The sequence below is a fragment of the Myxine glutinosa genome, chromosome 4, assembly GCF_964187855.1.
Source record: "Myxine glutinosa chromosome 4, kmMyxGlut1.1, whole genome shotgun sequence".
Classification (NCBI taxonomy): domain Eukaryota; kingdom Metazoa; phylum Chordata; class Myxini; order Myxiniformes; family Myxinidae; genus Myxine; species Myxine glutinosa.
Window position 1 is genome coordinate 133,444,963 of NC_136264.1, and position 21,912 is coordinate 133,466,874.

General features: G+C 45.2%; 2 protein-coding genes across 3 annotated transcripts in view; both read left to right on the plus strand.

The window, feature by feature from the left end:
• The window catches only part of PUS3 (pseudouridine synthase 3), a 212,365-nt gene that overhangs the window by 112,029 nt on the left and 78,424 nt on the right, over positions 1-21,912 (plus strand). The gene's annotated exons all lie outside the window — the stretch shown is intronic.
• The window catches only part of GSTP1 (glutathione S-transferase pi 1), a 78,955-nt gene that overhangs the window by 14,967 nt on the left and 42,076 nt on the right, over positions 1-21,912 (plus strand). For both annotated transcript variants that reach the window (XM_078776446.1, XM_068113480.2), the window contains one exon: positions 17,055-17,090. In XM_078776446.1, the coding sequence (XP_078632572.1) occupies positions 17,055-17,090 (36 nt within the window). The remainder of the gene's footprint in view (positions 1-17,054; positions 17,091-21,912) is intronic.

The window sequence follows — 21,912 nt, forward strand, 5'->3', positions numbered from 1 at the left end:
CAAGAAGAGGAGAGAGAAAATGTCGGTCCTTGAGTTCCTTTATCGTCGGGGTTGTGACGTCATCAGCACTTCTCCACCAATCAGCGCGCCGCTTCTTGCTCGCCTCTGACGTCCTCGGTGGGCTTCGCCAATCGGTCATCTGCTTCCTTCTCGGCCTTCCTTCCACCAATCAGCGGGTCGATTCTTGCTCCGCCCTGGCCAATCACGAGTTCTTCCTTAACCTGGCCTTCCCGTTGGTCAACTCCCGCCCAATAGCGAGTCGCTTCTTGCTCCGCCCCGGCCAATCACGAGTCCCCGGGGCATGTCTTCGGCCTGCTTGTCTTCCGTGGTGATGTAGATGGTGGTGTCCATCGGCAGTGTTCAGAACTGGCTTCTGGTTGGTTTTATTGTTATTATTTAGTGCAATTAATGGGCCTTTCTCACTAGTGTCTACGGTGCAGTGCCAAAAGAGCCAAAGGATGGATCACATATAATAGGGTAAGACTTACAAGGGATAATTTATCCTTATGCCCTAATCTAGTTAACATGCCCTGCACCCTTGTGACAAGGACGAAGATACACCTTACTCCAACATTCGGCTAAACAGAGCTTATTACAGGTGATGGTTCTTACCCGACATCCGGAGCACCTACCTATACGAATCTACCTGACTCTACATATCACTACCCTCACAAACAACAATATTTAGCCTCAGCGGCACCAAGATCTGATATTCCAGCAAGGTGATGTGAAAGAACTTGGTTCTTTGGTGCCTCATTCTTTCTCCGAAGTGTCCAAGGTCATCACTTGGCGAAGAGTGTCTTTAGTGTCTTTCGGATATTTTTCTTCACAGAATATACATTTTGTCCACTGCACAGCAGTCACAATGCCACGTGTTGATGTCTTTACAGCTTCATTGTCCGATTCTGCAGCAACAGCCAAACTGCGTTTTTTGAGATGCTTTAAATGTTCATTGCTCGTAAAACTTGAGAAACAGTCCTTGTGTCTTACCACTTTTTCGAAATCCAAACGTGGGGACTGCAATCTGTCAATGACAGAGATATTTGTCACAGTTGTATGTTAATCGTGTAGTTAATGCTTTATTTAATGATTCAATGCCACGTGTTGACGACTGCCTCACACCAACCTTATTGCCCTTCTGACAAATAAGGCATTTCCAAATGTAAAATGCACTCTTCCCACTTACCTTTCAGGCTGGCTGCATTCTCTAAAATGATAAATCAATCAATCAATCAAAATTCCGAAATAAGAACATTGATTAGTACTTTCAAAACAATTCTGACACACACATTTATGACTGAACTAGGCAAGATGTCAGAGGTTATAAGAATTAATCATCAACTAGAATGGCACTCGGTGGAGCACACACCTCCTCCAAGCTGAACAGTTTATGTTTTGTATCCACTGATAGGCCGGATCTGGATTCGGACCTGAACCAAAATCTAATCGCTTGTTCTCGTCACCTAACCAACTCGTCCACCAAGTTTAGTCATAACTCGTCCATAACCTTTTAAAATATCATGTTGTATATCGCTTTTCGCCCGATCTCTCAATGGTGAAGAATCACTTAAAAAGTAAATAATTATCGTATCCGAATCCATATTCAGATCTTCACCAAAATCGAATCGATTCTTCCTTGTCACACACCCAACCGGTCCACCAAGTTTCGTCCAAATCTGTTCTTAACTTTTTTAGATATCCTACTATGTATCGTTTTTGTAGGTAATGCTATGTATCGTTTTGGCCCTGTCTCCCAATAGTGAAGAATCTCTTTTAAAATTCTACTAGCCGGATCCGAATCCGGATCTTCACCAAAATCTAATCATTTTGTCCTTGTCACATACGCTACATCTCTGCCAAATTTCGTTTGACTCCGTCCTCAACATTGAGATATTCTGTTCACAGACAAACAAACAAACAGACAGGGATGAAAACATAACCCATCTTCGGTGGTGGATGTAATTACATTTTAAAAAGGGAAGGACATTGAAGAAAGTGAATATCTTTCTATCATTCATTAAAGAATATCTATCATTAAAGAAAAGAGCTTCGAGTGAATATCTATTGTAAAGCCAATGGCATAAGCTTCAAAATAAGGTATCATTTGCCAGTGTAATTAATAAAATAGTGAAAATATAGGGAAGATTTTGAAGAACGCATCTTTTATTTTGTTATTGTTTGAAATCACGCATTTCGGGGAAAATGATTAATCTCTGCCCTTTTTGGAAAAATCTCAGCCGGCCTCCATGCTGGTCAAATGCAGGACCCCATGCCTGAACAAACAATGCTGAATGCCAGCTTGGAACAAGAAAAAATTTAAAATGTCAATTTCATCGTTTCACCCATGTACTATGGGGATTTTCCATATCACACGCGGATACTCACCGTTTGGCATGCCATCGGTCCATGTATGAGTATGTCCTTGCATGTCACGACGTTTTGCATAGTCACCTTCCTGCAGATCGCTGCAGCTGTTAGAGTTGAAATTTATACATGGACAGATTGGTATCAGAGAACGTTTCAGAAAATGAGGGAGGGTGAAAGACATGGCTTAGATATTAACTTGATTGGGGCAGGTAAGATGAGAGCTTTCTCAAATTTTTCACCTTTTGTTGCCTTGGAGACTTTTATTTATTTATTTTATTTTTGTATACAGAATCGAGGCTCGTGTAAGAGCTAACACATTGAACATGAAAACATGCACGGACACATAAAACATACAATGAAGGGAACGGGAGACAAGACGGGGAGAGAGGGAAGCACACAAGCACAACAACAGTAGAGAAAAAGGAAGTCGGTAGATTTATGGAAGGGGTAGGGCTGGGGAGGAGGGAGGGGTACACGGTACAAAGCAAATGAACACTACGAGGAGTTTCAGGAAAGAAGTTGGGGATTGAAAGAGGGGGATTTGGGGTGTTTTAACGGGGGTAGAAAGAAATCAATGTTTTGGATGGGGGATGGTTGGGGATTTTTGGATGGCTGATAAGAGATGGTGGTGAACAGCTGTTTTAAAGACTTGGAGGGAGGAGAGGGATTGAAGAGAGTGTGGGAGATTGTTCCAGAGGCGGGGAAAACGAGGAATGAAAGAGTAGAGGTGAGCAGAGAGTCTTGATTTTCGCAGTTTCACCAGAAGAGGGTTGCTGGCAAATCTTGTGCATCCTGCAGGAATATTTGGGGGGCAGAGCACAGACAGAGCAGGGGCATCAAGGCCAAAGAGGAGTCGGTAGAAGACAGAAAGACCACCAACCCTCAAATGTTCAAGTCTTCGGTCATACCTTCAAATGCGTTCAACCAAAACTTATCCAACCAAGATATTCTAATTTTGTATTTTAAATTAATTTTATGAAATTTGTAGAATTTGTTTTTCGCTTGAAGTTGTGGGTTACAATATTGTTACGTTTGTGGGGGTAGGTATGAATCTCATAGGAAAGGTAGGATGGCTTAGTTCGTAAGCAGGGTAAACAGGAAGTTTACCTGTTTAAGCAGGAAGAAAGCCCATTTTGATGTTCGTAAGCAGGGTAAACGTTGAGCTTAAGGGTGTTTACATGTCGCCACACAGAGGGTGGTTTTGTGTTAATTAGTTCTAGGGCGTAAGATTAGTAATTCCCAGTATATAATTGCCTCCTGTGATTTTCCCCTACGTTTTAATTTAATCTAAAAAGGGCCGTCATTCACCCACAACACCGTCATGCCGACAGAGACCCGAACATTTGACAGTCGGCAAGTAAACCCTGCCTCACAACGTCAGTCGAACATTCCCGAAGGAGACTAGACTCTGCCTCTAAGGATCGTAGCTGGCAGGCCACACCCCGAGCTTCATCATTGAGTGTCAAGCAGGTCGTGAGGCCTCGCCAGAAGGGGATGATTGGTTGGAGTGATGTCAGCGAGGGAAAAAGGAGGGTGCGCCCTCCCTCCTCTCTCTCTCTCATTCTGGTGCTGGGTGCAGGCGGTCACATTTTTGGCTCTCTCTGGTTCTGGCGATTTGATTGGGCGGTCGCTTTTGTCCTTTGTCCCTGGCTTGGCTGTTCCTGGCTCGTGTGTGATCGTAATGAAGAGAAAGAATCCGTCTTCTCTCTCTTGGACTGGCTTAGTGGTGTGTTGTCGGATTTTGGTCCTCTCTCTTCTTTTCTTCTGGCTTTGAAAAGGATGGTTGTGCTTCGTGTCGCTTGTGCCTGAGAGACTAATCGGAGCCTCGGGGAGCAAGGAACGACCGGAGGAGGAAGGTGTTCCCGAGTGGTGGTGCTCTCCGGACACGTTTTTCCGCCGCTTCGTGGTTAAGATGCCGTGTGGCGATTCGCGCCATCTTGTGCGCTCCCGCGCGTAGATTCGGGGACCGTTCACGCTCGTCATCGTTAGAGCTGAGTATCGGCTGACTCACCAAACCATTCTTCTCTTTTCGTTTATTTTTCCCGTCGTGTAATTGTGTCCGAGTGGAGACGCCTCAATTTATGAATCAAGTTTACCTTCAATTTCGTTTTGTGAACCTTGCATTTATTTTCATTAAATCATTATTTGTTGCATTTTACTTTTGTGTCATGTTCGTTTACTTGTTTGTGGGTCGAGGAATAAACCCCGTGGCGGCCGTCCGTTCAGCTAAGGCTTCGGGTCCTTCCCGCGCATGCGACAAAATAATCCCACCAAGTTCAGGTATACACCTCGGAGTAACAACGTGCGGATATTCGTCTGAGGCCGGTCTTCATCGGCCACGGACTTGACAATATGTAAATAAAGGTGGAAAAAGTCTGATTTAATGCAATTTTATTCCATGGTATAAGGCAATTTAAGGTGAAAAAATTTAAAGGGGGTTTAGACTTTACATGGGCACTGTAACTATTCTAATCTATGTAACATTTACCATCTAGGAGAATCTCCTCCAGAACGTAAAGGAGGGTTTACCGTGGGAATTGTTGTATGCAGATGATCTGGTGTTGATTGCGGAAAGTATGGATGGACTGAAGGAAAAGATGAACAAGTGGAAGGAATGTATGGAGACAAAAGGTCTGAAGGTGAATATCGGAAAGACGAAGGTGATGGCAAGTGGTAAACATGTGGTGAGGTGGAAAGAACTGGGAAGTGGCCCTGTGCTGTGTGCAGGAAGGGTGTCGGAGTGAACTCCATTCAATGTACAATGTGCGCTGAGTGGGTTCATCAAAAATGTAGTGGTCTGAGAGGGTCATTAACCAGTGTGGCAGCTACATTCAAATGTAGGGTGTGCACAGACGGAGGTGCAGATGGAGGAATTGTTGAGTTGGATCTTGGAGACGGAGTGAAGCTGGAAGGTGTGAAAACATTTTGCTACCTCGGAGACATACTGAATGGAGAAGGTGGATCAGACTCGGCAACGGTTGCTAGAGTGAGATGTGCATGGAAGACGTTTCAGGAACTGAGTGGCGTGCTGATGAGGAGGGGAGTGTCGTTGAAGCTGAAGGGCAAGGTGTATGCTGCATGTGTGAGAAGTGTTATGATTTATGGGAGCGAGACATGGGTAATGAACGTAGAGCAGCAACGAAGGTTGGAAAGGGTGGAAATGCGAATGGTTCGATGGATGTGCGGAGTATCATTGAGAGAGAGGAAGACAAATGATGAATTGCGAAAAATGATGGGAATAGAGCCTGTGATTGATGTTGTGAAGAGGAACAGGTTGAGATGGTTTGGTCATGTGTTGAGGAAGGATGAAAGTGACTGGTTGAGAAGAGTGATGGAAATGAATGTAGAAGGAAGTAGAGGACGGGGAAGACCGAGAAAGACTTGGCTAAAGATGGTGGAAGAAGAAATGCGGGCAAGGGGGTTAACAAGGAGAGATGCAGAAAATAGGGCAAAATGGAGAAGATTGTCATGGGGACCGCAAGGCTAACCCCCGCTCTAGCAGGGAAAATGGCCTTAAAATGCATGTTGTTGTTGTTGTTCACATTTACCATCTAAGCCTGATCGGTAACAGTATTAAACTAGATCAGCATTCAGTGGAGCGCATACCTCCCTCTGCCAGGCTGAACAGTTTACGTTGTGTATCCCACCTGAACCAAAATCGAATCGACTTGTTCTTGTCAACCACCCAACACACCCACCAAGTTTTGCCATAATCCGTCCACAACGTTTTGAAATATTATGCTTTTTACATCGTTTTTGGCCCCATCTCTCAATGGTGACAAATCACTTGTAACATAAAAAAACATCGGATTCCGATCTTCACCAAAATCTAATCTATTCATCCTTATCACACCCCCAACCTGTCCACCACATTTTGTCGGTATCCTTCCACAACTTTTTGAGATATCCTGCTCACAGACAAACAAACAGACAGACAGGGTTGAAAACATAACCTTCATCCACCTTTGGTGGCATAGGTAAATATTCGGTGGCAATAGGAAAATGCATGGAAAATTGTCCATTTTAATACAAGCGTCAAACGCTCTGGGTAAATGGGCCAAAAGCCATATGTTCTGTTTGTGTCTGCATCTCAGCATGTGGAGAGAAGGTGCAGATGAAAGGGGACACAGGGTCTCGGTATGTGTGCAGTGAAGTATAAATGGGAGAGATCATGAGGGCATCAACAGGTCTCACAGTTCACTCCCAAGCCTACAAGGACCACCTACAACACTACAAAGATACCCTCTCCCACGCCCGCTCCGCCTACTACTCTCAAATTATCCACTCTGGCTCCGGAAACCCAAAAGCACTCTTCTCGACAATAAACAAACTCCTCCGCCCCCTGGACACCACCACCCAGTCATTCACAGTAGACAACTGCATCTCCTTCCTTTCTTTCTTCCAATGCAAAATTGACAACATCTACAACAGCTTGCCCACCGCCGCACCCGCTCCCCCTCCAACCACCTGCCCCCTGCCCCTTATCCTGCCTTCCCCTGTCTCAATTCTCCCCGGTCTCCCCTACTGACCTCTCTGAACTCCTCATAGGAATGAAAACTGCCACCTGCACTCTTGACCCCATCCCCTCCAGCTTTGTCAAGGCCTCCCTCCCTGCTCTCTCTCCACTTATCATTGCAACAATAAACTCCTCACTGTCTACAGGCATCGTCCCACCATCCCTCAAAATTGCTGCTGTTACCCCCATTCTAAAAAAACCTGGTCTAAACCCTGACACCCTAAACAACATCAGACCCATCTACCCATCTACTTCAGACCCATCAACTACCCTTTCTGTCGAAAGTTTTGGAACGCGCTGTAGCCACTCAACTCAAACATCACCTCTCTGCCAATAACCTGTATGAAACATTCCAATCCGGATTTCGCTCCAACCACAGTACTGAAACTGCTCTCCTCAAAATCACCAACGACCTTCTCCTCTCCTCTGATGCTGGCAACCTCAACATTCTCGTCCTCCTCGACCTCAGCGCTGCCTTTGACACCATCGATCACACCATCCTCCTCACCCGACTTGAATCCACCTTTAACGTTATCGGCACTGCCCTCTCATGGATTAAATCATACCTCTCTGACAGACGCCAGTTCATCTCCATCAATAACTGCAAATCCCCCACTGCTGCCCTCCCCCAAGGTGTCCCCCAAGGTTCAGTTCTTGGCCCCCTCCTCTTCATCCTTTACCTGTCCCCCCTCGGTCACTTAATCCGCCGTCATGGTCTCCAATTCCACTGCTTCGCCGATGACATCCAGCTTTTCATCTCCACCAAGTCCGTCTCCACCGACACCCACTCTATCCTGACAAACTGCATCTCTGAAATAAAATCCTGGCTTCAAATCAATTTCCTCAAACTTAACTGTGATAAATCTGAAATAATCATCATTGGCCCAAAAACGCTCACAAAATCCACCCATAACTTTGCCCTCAACATCGACGGTATCCCAGTATCCACCTCCCCTCTCATCCGGAATCTTGGCGTCATCTTTGACCAAACCCTCTCCTTCGACAAATACACTAAACAGATCACAAAGACAGCCTTCTTTCACCTGAAAAACATCGCCCGTCTCCGCTCATCCCTCTCCTCCACGGCTGCAGAAACCCTCATCCACGCCTTCATCACCTCCCGTCTGGACTACTGCAATAGCCTCCTCTATGGTTCACCCTCAACAATCACCAATAAACTCCAATACATTCAGAACTCCGTTGCCCGTCTACTCACCCATTCCCGGACCCGTGACCACATCACCCCCGTCCTTTACAAGCTTCACTGGCTCCCCATCTCCCAGAGAATCCAGTACAAAATCCTCCTCTTGACCTACAAAGCCCTCCATAACCTGGCCCCATCCTACCTGGCTGACCTCCTCTCCAGACACACTCCCACCCGCAACCTCCGCTCTGCTGGTACCAACCTCCTGACCCCCCCCCCCCCCATCCGGACCAAATTCAGATCCTGGGGGGACAGGGCCTTCTCCATCGCTGCTCCCACCCTCTGGAACTCACTACCTCACACCATCAGAGACTCCTCCTCACACACCACATTCAAAACATCACTCAAGACCCACCTGTTCAGCACTGCATTCAACATTCAACCCACAGCATTTAACCCCTGACTATCACTTCTCCTTCTCCCTCCTTTTGCTTTAAATATTTTCCTATTGATTCTTGTCTTTTTGCAATTGTTGTTTCCATGTTTTGTTATGCATTATGTTTTGCACTCTGTCAAAGCGCCTTTGGGCTTCATGAAAAGCGCTATACAAAATAAATGAATTATTATTATTATTATCAAACCTGCTGAAGACCTGGAGGAAAGATCGTATCTGGAAACGGATTCAGGAAAATGGTTCACCAGGCGATTGCTTCCAAAATTGCTGTTGCAGAATCGTCTGGTGCTGTTATGGTGATTAATAACGCACTTTGCTCGACAAATTCTGCCCGACAGTAAGCTCTGCGATTTTAACCTGACTCTTTGTTAATCACACCCGAGAGAGGTAACCAGAGCAACCAGGTAGGAGTTTGGTATCTTCGGCTGCTCGCTGGGCCTTTGGGTGCTGTTATCCACCAACTGCTATTTCTATAGAATCATGAAATTTTAATGAAGTAAAAAGTACATCTGGTTATTGTTCAAACCACAAAAGATACCAATGGCTTTATTCTTACTCAACCTTTGCTTGTAAACCTGAGGTTACTAAAAAGATGTTTGTGCCTAACATGTTTCTAAGTTAGCAGTTACATACCATACTTATTTTGAAAACCGAGCAATATATGTTTTTATTTTAAATTATATAACCACCTTTAGAGACCATTTTTCCCTGCAGAGCAGGGGTTGGCCTTTTTTGGGCCCCGTGGTCCCCTTTTTGAAGCAATGTTTTATGGCCGGATGCCCTTCCTGCGACCAACCCTGTTCGTCGCCTCTTGCGACACACACACTTGCGAACACAAGCAGGCCAACCTGACCTTAAACAGGTCTTCAATCCTGTTTGGTCACGTCTTTTGACGGCGAGGTCACGTCTTTTCGAAGCTGCTCCATGCGCTCACGCTCTCGAAGCTAAGTGATATTTCTCAATTGTGTTTTTGTCGAGACTGTATCTATCTTTCGGTGTATGTACCTATAGCGTATCTTTTGGAAAATTTTCGGTGCTAATTTTTCGTGCATGTATACACAATCGTCGGTTAATGGTATCGAGTATTCTGCGGCCTAGTACTCGTAGGCTTAGACTACCGTACCGTCTCCGACCTTGTGGTTTGTTTTTCTCTCAGCGATTCGTCGAATGCGCTGAAATTATTTTCGTTCTCTGTTTCGTCCCAGTCGTTCACCCCGTACCTCCTTGTTTAATATCTGTACTCACAAAAAAAAACAAAAAAAAAAAAAACAATTTCCTTCCCAGGTCTTATTCGTTTATTTGTTGTTCTTTTTGTTCGTTCGTTCTTCGTTCGCGATCACGCGGTTAGAAATGTATAATCTCTCCCCTGAACAACTATTTTCTCTCATATATTATAACACCCTTTTCTTCTTTTCCTACAAAAGGATGCTTTCGTCTTGCTCACCAAATCTATTCATTCCAAAAAATATATATAATACCATCTCTTACAGTTCCTCCTTTCTACATTCCCTAAACTATCCAGAACTCCACCCCTCCTCCAGTGTCCTCAAACGTATTTTTGACTCGAAGGTCTCAAACTCATTTTGCAAAAAATGTTCGTTTCCCATGAATCGTACACTTTTCAAAATCCAATCTCACCCCTCCCCTCCAAATCCTCCCCATCACCCATCCCTTTCAAATCTCCCCCCTTGCCCCTTCCCTCCCCTCCCTCCTAAACTCCCCCCACACCCCTCCCCTCCGAGACTCTCCCTCGCTCCTCCCCTCCTGGACTCCCCTCCCACCCCTCCTCCTCAAAGCATCCTCCCTGCTTCTTCCTCCTTCCAACTTTCACCTTCATCTCCCCAAACCTTCTGCCTTGCTCTTCCCCCTCCTCAAATAACACCTCACTGTGCCTCACCCAATCTCCATCAAACCTTTTGTCCGCCCCATTCTTCCCTTTCTCCAAGCTATTCTGAAATCTCTGACACACCTTCAACAGTTCTCCCTACCTCTTCCTCCTCTTCCACATCTTACCCTACCCCTCCCCCCCCTGTTCTGGACCCGATGCTCCCCCTTCCTCTTCATTAACGGTATGGACCTCAAACATCCGGGGCCTTCGCTCAAACTTGACTGACCTCTCCATACAGGTTGCTTCTGACAAACCAGATGTGATCTGCTTAACAGAAACTTTCCTCCTTCATGATGTCTCTGATGCCTTGGTATCTCTCCCAGGTTACTCCCCCCTCCGGTATGATAGACCTGAGCCTCGTCCTGGAGGTGGGGTTGCTATCTTTATAAAAAACTCTCTTCCTCACTCGCCCTCCACTGCCCTCTCTCCACCTCACCCCCAGGAATACCTTTGGCTACGGCTTCCCCTTCGCTCCCACCTTTTGTTCATATGTGTGTTGTACCGTCCACCAATCAGCGATGACTCCATCTACATCTCACTGTCTGATAATATGGACCAATTTCTATCTACCCATCCCAACTCTCTCTTCCTCATATGTGGTGATTTCAATTGTCACCATGCCAGTTGGCTGGGTGTGAGTACCTCTCTCACCAGCCATGGCTCTTCAGCAAAGGACTTCTGCGACTCACTGGGACTGACACAATCTGTCAATTTCCCGACCCGGATCTCAGTCAACGGAGCATCTTCTCTTCTGGATTTGGTTATGACAAACTTCCCTGAAAATGTCTGCTGCTCTTCTTCTGCTCCAATCGGCTCATCTGATCATGTGCTTGTCAAAGTGGACATCTCTCTGACCATTCTCAGAGAGCCTCCTCAGCGTCGACGAGTCGGGCATTTCACTCAGGCCAACTGGCACGGTCTTCAAGCAGCCATCAATCATCTGGACTGGTCTCCCATCTCTACCGCCTCTGACATCAACTCATCCTGGGAATTCTTTCAAAGTAAATTGCTCTCTCTCATGCACAGATTTATACCATCTCGTCTTCAGTTGTCATACCCTTCCTCCCGTCCATGGTACACGGAATCTTGTGGTGAGGCTGTTGCCCTGAAACAACTTGCTTTCGTCTCCTGGAAAGCAAATCCAACGGAAGGAAATCTCATTTCCTTTCACAAAGCCCGAAACAAGTGTGTGTCCACCCTCAGGAGAGCCAGGAAACAATATCTCACCATTCTCAAGACCGAACTCTCTTATCTGTCTCCCTCTTCCAAATCCTGGTGGCGTCTGGTCAAATCTGTTTCTGGTGTTTGTTCCCCCTCCATCCCCTCCCTCACCTCAAACGGCTTAACGGCTGACTCCGCACGTGAAAAAGCTGAATGCCTCAACTCTGTGTTTGCCTCTAAATCTTGTGTCCCAAACCCATCCCTCTCTGTACCCACCGTACCCAGTCGTACCCAGCTGCTCCTGGACTCTGTGTCCTTTCCTCCTGACAAGGTGGAAAAGTTTCTGTCAACCCTCGACTCTGATTCTGCAACTGGTCCTGACGGCATCAGCCCACGGGTCCTAAAATCATGTTCTTCTGCTCTTTCACTCCCTCTTTCTGTTCTCTTCACCCTCTCTTTTGCTCAAGGTCATCTGCCATCTGCTTGGAAATCAGCCAACATCACCGCTTTGCACAAAAAAGGTGCAAAAACAGATCCCAGCAACTACAGACCAATCAGCCTTCTCCCAATTATCAGCAAAGTCATGGAATCCATCATTGCTTCAGATATTAAATCTTTCCTCTTCTCCAATGGCTTAATCTCTGATCATCAATTTGGTTTCAGACCTGGTCACTCTACTCTGGACATGCTGCTTCTGCTTTCTCAACAATGGATGGAGGTCCTCAACGCCAAACAGGAAATTAGAGCTGTCTCCCTTGACATTTCACGTGCCTTCGATACGGTCTGGCACCCTGCTCTGCTCTCCAAACTCTCCTCCTTTGGTATCCATGGAAATCTCCACACATGGCTGGCGGACTTCCTCTCTGGTCGTAGTCAACGTGTGGCCCTGAATGGGTTTCTCTCATCTCCTCTTCCTGTTCAGGCTGGAGTTCCCCAAGGTAGTGTTATGGGCCCTGTGCTTTTTCTGGTCTTCATCAATGATCTCCCTGACTCTCTTGAAAATCCTCTCTATCTCTTTGCTGACGACTCTACTCTCTGTCGCTCCATTCCTCATCCCTCAGATCGGCAGTCTGCAGCCTCCTCACTTTCTGCAGACCTGGACAAAATCACAGACTGGTCAAACAAGTGGAACATGTCTTTCAATCTTGACAAATCTCACACTCTTACAATGTCTCTCCGAAAGGACCGACTGGACAACCCTCCCATCTACTTTCTCAACAATCCTCTCCAAGAAGTTCTGTCGCTCAAGCTTTTGGGTCTCACTATCTGCCATGATATTTCTTGGGAAAACCACATTTCCAAGCTGGCCTCCAAAGCCAGTCGCCGACTGGGCATCCTCCGTCGTGCGAAGTCCTTCCTTGGCACACCTGAGCTCCTCACCACATACAAGGCTTTCATCCGCAGCTCAATGGAATACTGTTCCCCCCTCTGGGCTGGTGCTCCTGCCTCACACCTTGCTCGGCTTCACGCTGTTGAGGCCAAAGCTTTCAGAATCATTGGAATCTCCTGCGATGTAGTCAACGCCGAGGGCCTTTCACTCACTCACCGCAGGCAGGTTGGTGGTCTTTCTGTCTTCTACCGACTCCTCTCCGGCCTTGCTCCCCCAGCTCTCTCTGTGCTCTGTCCCCCCAATATTCCTTCAGGTCGCACAAGATCTGCCTGCAACCCTCTTATGGTTAAACTGCCAAAGTCTAGGCTCTCTGCTCACCTTCACTCTTTCATTCCCCTTTTCTCCCGCCTCTGGAACAAACTCCCCCACTCCCTTCAATCCCACTCCTCCCTCCAGGTCTTTAAAACAGCTGTTCACCACCATCTCTTATCTTCCCCCATCGAAAACCTTGATCTTTTCTACCCCCGGTAATTCACCCCAGAGTCCTTGCAGTGTTCATATGTTTTAATCCTCTCCCACCTCCCCCCAAGTCCTCCCGATGTCCCTGCTCTCAAATGTTGTGTTTGTGTCCTTCCCCCTCTTCCCCCTCTCTTTTGTGTCCTTCCCCCTCTCTCCCCATCTTGTCTGCCGCTCCCTTTGTTTTTTGTGTTTTGTGTGTCGGTTTGTCTTTTTGTGTGATTAATGTTAGCTCTTTCACGAGCCTCGATCTTGTATACAAAACAAAAAAAAAAAAAAAAAAAAAAACCCCATATAGCCCCCAACAAGACAATATGTGTTCAAATAGGCCTTCTTATTCCATATTGGCCCCCAGCAGAGAATCAAGATGAAAAGGACGCAGGTCTAGGTCTCGGAGCGACGGGAATAGGAGAGACCGAGAGAGACAGAAGGAAGGCAGCGCTGGGTTTTCTCGACAAACAATGCAGTTTGAATCGTGGCTTTTGGGTGCTATTGGGAGATTTAAAACACTAATTTGATAATTTCATGATGTTTGGAGATTTGAGTTCGAATTTTCATTGGACATTCAAATGTAACATCCCTGGTGTTGGGCTAGCGGCTAGGGTGCCGGCTTAGGATCCTAGGATCCTGGTGTTCGAATCTCGGTCGATCGCCGAATTAATGCCAGGGGGGTTGACTCAGCCTGTCATCCTTCCGAGGTCGGCTAATTGAGTACCAGTTCACTGGTAATTCCCTGTTTGTCGTTGAAGGCGGCAAAAAGGGTTGGCGTCAGGAAGGGCATCCGGCCGTAAAACATTGCTTCAAAAAGGGGACCAAAAAACAACAACTACCACGGTCCCCGAAAAGGCCAACCCCCGCTTTGCGGGGAAAAATGGCCTCTAAACGGTGGTTATTCAAATGTAACACACAAACAGCTTTGCTCATTAAGATGAAATGCCGAATTGTATTATGTCACACTAAATCGTTACACATCTTGTGCATTAGAAAGAAATTTAATTGGTCAGTTTTGCTCCCTTATTTGTGGGTATATTTGGCCACTTCTGAAGGATGGCCCTCGGTTGTCCCATTATTGCTGGGTGACAACACCAAAGCTAGAGATACCATCCAAGCGTACCGTATGTGCTGCAAGCTAGTGGGCCTGCACTCCCCAAAGGAGCTTTTCATGAGATGCATATTCATTTTCCATCTCACTTGGCTTTTGTTGTCTGATTTTGTTGGAAATGGTTCCCAGGTTCCACATCCCCAACTGTCCTATTTGCAGTAATGAGTCAGGTGGCCAGACGGGTGCTTCCCGTTAGGTCTGCCACAGCAACGAAGTATTAATTATTAATCCTTTTACTTTAATCTTGCATGATATAAGGGATGTCCACAATGTCTTGTCATCCCTGTGTAACTTGAGATTTATCTCTGGTACAGTTACGTCTTTGTTGCATATGTTTATTACATTGCGTGTCCGTTTAATAATGGTACATAGCTCATGCATCCAATGGATCTGTTTGTGCATCATCATTCCCATGACAGAATGATTCAGTGCCAGGTTCTGTGCGACATTTTCCAGAGTATTTGAGTGGTCACAAGATAAAATGCATCCCTGACAACGTATTCGTCAATATGCGTTCTTCAATCGTCGAGCCACTCATGTGTTGTGTTCCTCATGTGTTGAGGAAGGATGAAAGTGACTGGTTGAGAAGAGTGATGGAAATGAATGTACAGACTTGGCATTTAATATGGAATATTTTTTTTGTGGGGGTGAACTTACTTTTCAAGATGTCTTAGAACCAAAAGTTCATTGGAATTATGTTGAAATTATTCTAGATTTTGTTAATGTGACCTTTAAAAGAAACAAAAACCACATTTGACATTTCGAAACAAATAAATTGATCCTCGAAAGTGATGTAAACTGATATCGAACTCAATTCATGGACAGTACTGTGTTAAACTTCTGTACGTTTTCCAGAAGTATCTCTTTATTTTGCACATTAGCCAAAATTTTTTAAAATAAAAACAAAAGTTAAATTACGACTGGGATTACGGACAGTAAAATTACATTTCAGTGCTTCGTGTAAACCCCACAAGTATTCAGGAGAGCACGTACACGTTGAGGCATGCTGTTCACGAGATTTGCCAAGGTTTGGACAGGAATCGCTTGCCATGCAGTGACAATAGCCTGCTGCGATTCACGCACAGAGGTCAGCTGCTGGTCCAAGTGGTCGATTTGACGCGTTAATTCTGCCCACAAGTTCTCTATCGGATTCATATCTGGGGACATGGCAGGCCACTCCATATGCTGTACACCACGGTCAGCAAGAAAGTGTTGGATCATGCGAGCACGATGAGGCCGTGCATTGTCATCTTGGAAGACAAAGTTTCCTCGAAAGGCTGCACGAGCAAATGGAAGCAATGTTTCTTCCAGAATGGCCCTGTACTGGAACAGGTTCAGGTTTCCATTCAGAACAACCAGGTCCGTTTTGCCCCCTGCATGAAAAGCAGCCCAAACGGTCACCCCACCACCTCCAGCTTGGACTCTTGGCACTATACAATCTTTGTTGTAGGCTTCATGCACTTGTCTGCGCACTCGGACGCGGCCATCTTGACGATAGACCAGAAATCTAGACTCGTCACTGAAGATCACGTGATTCCAGTGTCCTGGCTGCCATTGACGGTGCTCTCTGGCCCACTGCAATCGGCGCTGGCGGTGTTGTCTGGTCAGTCGTGGCTTTCTCAGGGGACGCCTGGCACGATAGCCTGCTTGAACCAGTCGTTGGTTGACTAGCCTTCTGGATACAGGCACATTTGTCAGATGCTGCCACTCAGCCCAAAGCCGATTAGCTGACTTGGTACGGCCATTGCGGACTAACCGGTGCAGCTGGCGATCATCCCTCCTTGTGGTTCTGCGGGGACGTCCTGGCCTCGGTATTGGAATAGGGACACCCCTCTGAGCATTTCGTTTCAGGATCTTTGACACCTGACCTTGAGTGATGCCATACTGCCGAACAATAGCACGCTGTTTCATGCCGTAATTTCGTAAATCCACCACTCCATGACAAACAGCATTGTCGAGTTGATGGACCATCTCCAGAGGAAGCGGCAATAACTTTTGGAGACGTGCAGCAGTTTTCCACTAATACAGAACGCAACAACCCTTGTATACCCGACTGTGAAGCCAATCATCAAATGCACCTGTCCGTACATTTTGCCACGCCACCTGTGATATAATCCTGTTGTTGACTTCTTGCTGTGACAGACAATCAGTGACATGGTTCTTTTAACAAATAAATCACCAAAGTGTAAAAGAAACTCACCAGATTGATATACTGAGTGAAGAAAGTAAACCCAAGTCAAGAAAAAAAAAAAATTCCATATTAAATGCCAAGTCTGTAGAAGGAAATAGAGGACGGGGAAGACCGAGAAAGACTTGGCTAAAGGTGGTGGAAGAGGAAATGCGGGCAAGGGGGTTAACAAGGAGAGATGCAGAAAATAGGGCAAAATGGAGAAGATTGTCATGGGGACCGCAAGGCTAACCCCCGCTCCAGCAGGGAAAATGGCCTGAAAATGCATGTTGTTGTTGTTGTTGTTGTTGTTGTTGTTGTAATCGTAGAGCCGCTGCTATCACGGATTTTCAATGCTGCATATTATTGTACAAACCTAATGCATTTGTTTATATTCTTGTCTCCACAGTGTCTAACTTCAAGATTACATACTTCGCCTGTCGAGGTATATTGTCTTCACATCTCTTACCATACACTTTCACCTTCTATCAAGTACTAATGTTCTGGCCTGTTCTTTGTTATATTCCTTTGTAGAAAGTAATATTAATATTGTGTTTCACACTCCCCTTTGCAGACTGCGTTACCCTTTTTTGGATGAAACACCAAATATTACTCCCACTCTCCTCTCCCCCTCTCCATGATTATGCAATAGGAAATTTTACAATCGTTCAAAAGTCTTCATCTGTGCCTTTACAACATGCAATTCAAATCTAGGATTTAAGGCTACTGCCTTTAGGATCCCAGATCATTGTGGTAATGCGATTCAACCTTTAATGAAACGTTTTCTTGAAGTACTTTTCTTCTTCTCCCTTACAAACTTTCCTAAGGCTGCTCATATTTCAAATGTGCATTTTCAGGTTTGGTAAGCTTCATTGTGTGCAGATTGTCCCTTGAGATTAAAACTCAACAAAATACCAATGAAGGTGTCTTCATAAACAATATATGTATATATATATATATATATATAAACTGTGAGAAATAGTAGAAACTCCACAGTACGAGCAGGGCGTCTCATTTGCATTAAATAAATAATCGGGAGATTAAATCAGATGCGGACGTAGCTTCAGGTCGGTCGATCTTTAATTTTCGACAAGCTTTCGACATGCCTGTTGTTTCTGTAGACTAAGAAGAAGACCTTTGTTGGTCGAAAGCTTGTCGAAAATTAAAGATCAACCGACCTGAAGCTATGTCTGCGTCTGGTTTAATCTCCCGATTATATACATATATATATATATATATATATATATATATATATATATATATATATATATATATATATATATATATATATATATATATATATATACATACATACATTCAAGTTGGCACAAAAGTAACCACCTAATTTATTTTGCCGATAACTTTTGGAAAATGAAAAACACAAACTATGAATGACAAACAATTCTTTAATCCATTTAGATTTTATTACATTAGACATGAAAAATTACGTTGTGTAAATGACCACCTGCCTTGCATTCACAAATCCGAGCTCTTTCGATAGTTTTTTACATCACCCTCGTCAAAACTTCTGGTGATAAATCGTTGATTTGTTGGACATGTTGTTTTTTAGCTCCAACAGAGTGGATGGATTATTTACATACATGCATTATTTGAGATAGCCCCACAAAAGGTAGTCTGGGGGCGATAAGTCTGGGGGACGTGTTGCAAAAACTCGCCGAAATTCTCTTCGAGTTGAAATTATTGAACAATTGTTTTTGAAATTAAATTAAACTATTGCTGCACATTGCTGAGGTGTATACCGGCTTATTATTAACTTCAAGGGTTCCACTTTATATTGGCAATAAAAAGAAAAGTAATTAAAATTGTATAACACAAAATACAGATATTTCAAATCAGGTGGGTACTTTTGCACCAGTCAAAAATATTGTTACGGTTTTGCACGACCCTCGTTCTCTTACCAAGGGGAGATTAAGCCCCTTGTTATTTTTGGGTCGTCGCAACCGCGAGACTCGAGTCTCCACTCCCGGGCAGACGCAGGACAGGGTTTCGGGACAATTCTCGCACGTACCTAAGTACCTACGCCGCCGCGGAAGCGGGGATCAAGTCTTGCACGAACCACGCGTAATTTGAGTACATCCAAACGGATGGCGTACCACGTGGTCCATGCAATTACCTTGTTATGGGAACCCGATTCGAGCGATATAATTCGTACCACGCTTAGTCAATAGATGGAAATGACCGGAACGATCAAATAGAAGGAAGAACACAGGTTTATTTACAGCTATACAAGGCGAAGAGACTCAGAGCAGGCACTTACGTGGTCTTAGCTTAAAATCCCAGACAATGGGCCCGTTCACACTCACAGGGGGGATGACGGAAGGATGGTTCATGCGCTGAACGTGCCGGCTTTGTTGTTCAGGAACAGCTCGCCCAGCGTGGCCCTCTTGCGGTCACAGAATGTCCCCCGATGAAGGCAGGCAGGCAGGCGGGAGGGATTCTTGCGGCACGTATCTCGAACAAAGGCAGGCTGGAATATATGCGCGTCTCTCGCCCGGCATGGCGGTTCCTCACAGCGCGATTTATATAACGTCGCGCTTTCACCCTCGTAACTCAACAGAGGATCTGCCTCAAGCTCAACCGAGCATTTAACTTGTAACTCAATTCAACACGGCGCTTCGAACGGATAACTCAAGCTCATCACTCAGCGCAGGTCCTCCTCAAACTCTCACTTGTTCAGCGCACCTCTCCTCAGAACTGAGAACTCTCAAGCGCCTCACCCCATAACTGAGGTGGGGGCTTTTGGGCACAGGGTTATATTTTGCCACGCCCTGGCCTGCCTCGAATGTTCCAAACCACGCCTTTTGCCACAGTGCTAAGCCACTCCCCTCGAGCCCTGATTGGCGGCTCGTGCTTACCAGTCACTCCCACTTCTCCCGTCCCGCCTTCCTTCGGCTTGCCTCGACTTGTCAGGCCAGCCTCGTGGTAACTTGCGCCAAAACTCAAAGCATCGAGGCGGCATAAAGCATTGGAAGGAAACCTAACTCTCATTATTCTACTCAACGCAAAACTAACACAGGAAAAGGACTATGCTTACATTTACTAAGAAATAACTGAACTATCGCGGGGCTACGTGTTGTAGTGTGACTAAACTATGAGGGGGAAATTAACCTTTATTTGTAAAAACACAAAACCGCAACAATATATATGAGGGTTAATATATATGATTGGTTAATATTTCAATGGAAAGCACTTATCTTCTTTCAATTTGTAGTGTCTTCCCTTCATTTGCTATACACGATTTTCGAAATGACGTAATAATGCTAAACGAGACCATTTGAACATGTGCTGTGTGTGTGTTTACACTGACTGTTTGGCTCGCTGCACACTTTTAACCTGCCGTTACTAGCGCAAAATTTATAATTCAAACAGTCTTTTAAACATCATTTTCAGCATTTTTACGAAAGAGTGGCAGTTTCAAAATGGTTAACCTTAATTGTTCTGTTCCTGAACGCAAATATGACGCATGGAGATATAGGAATACGATAAACATCCGTCAATGAGTTGTTGGGTTACCGCCATTTCCTGTTAATACAAGCTTGCAATCAGAGTGGATATAGCACACACACACACACACACACACACACACACACACACACACACTAACTATGCATGCTGATCTTTCTAAAAATAGATGCAAAAATCTGGTATAAATCCACTTTTGGTGCCAGAACTAAACAACCACTTATTTATAACCCCCTTACAAATGACTCCCGTAGCTCCTTCCCCCTCCCAACTTGATTCGTAGTAAATATCATTATTTAAAACTCACCCGGTACATTAAGAACCCCCATACATGTCCTTCCCATCAGTGTTCAGAAGCACCTAATCCAGATACGCAGTCGATTCACTGGTTGCAATCCGTCTGGGGTGTGTAACGCACACCTGTCCACTCGGGTCTTGCACCGACCCACCTGGTTCGGGAGTTTGTACAACGAGCAGCTGCCCGTTCAGAGAACTGAGAAAGTTATCCAAGTCTTTCGTTATGCAGGGGCACAGCGCTTTATCTCTGGTACTTTTCCAAGTGTTTTCGGCTTCTTTTAGAAGTTTTGTGAGCCATTTTTGTTAACAATCCTTATCTCATACACGTTGAAACATTTTGCCCCGAACACACCAGTTTCCTGGGGTTTCTGCGCATGTGCATCGAACATTCTGGGGTTGATTTTATAATTTTGAAAGTCGCTTATTCAAGTAGTTTGCTTCATCATAACTAGAGTTTGGGTTAGAGTTTTAATTAACCGAGAAAGCATTGGCTAGAAATATAAAAAAATCACTGTTATATGCACAATCAAGTGTATTTTTGATACAAAATCTAGTCTAGTGGAAGAATGAGGCGATGGAGGATAGAAGGTGGGATGGTGGGGAACCAATCACATACAGACTTACAGGTAGATGATTGAACAGGAAAAGAGGGGAAAGAGAATGAAAGATGGTAACAAAGAGCAGTGGAAAGATTATTGGTAAGGATACAAAAAATTGGCTTGTGTACTGTAATCTCAAAGTCTAGGAGGGAAGAGGATTGTGTGATTTACTGATTTTGAACGGTGGTTCCACATCATGGAGTAAAGAGGAACACAAGGGTGGAGGTGAACATTGAGCCTAAATTTTGGAAGATTAACAAGAAAAGTGTTACGAGAAGAGCACTTACATCCTGGAAGTGCTGGAGAGGAGTTGGACAGGGCAGAGCTGGAAGAGCAAGACAAGCTAAATCAGAAGGGATGTGTTGGAAAACAAACAGGACACCTGCTGTCTGCCAAAGGAGAAAGCAACAGACTCTGTGCCTCTGCTTATTATATTTATGGAAGATAGTCAAGATACCCATGATGGTTGTTGTTGTTTCATATGCAGCCTGTGGCTGCTGGTTGCATCATTTTTCTGGAAGCGCATTTATGCCGCTGATGCAGTGTCCCAATTACAGTGAGCAGGTACTCAACTTGCCGAACTCGGAAAGATAACAGGCTGAGTCAACCCCCCTGGCGTTAGTTCAACGATCGACCGGGATTCGAACTCGGGATCATAGTATCCCAAGCCCACACCCTAACCGTTAAGTCCACACCCTAACCGTTAAGCCCACACCAGGCTACCCATGATGATGAAAGCTTAGCTTTCCACAGCATGCAGGAGTGAGAGGTATGGAGTTGGCACACCAGTCTAAAGTGGTGACCAGTACTTAATTGAGCAATGGAAAAAGGCCTTCACAATCCACAAGAAATTTAGAATTGCCAAAGAAGGATTTGGCACGACAGTTT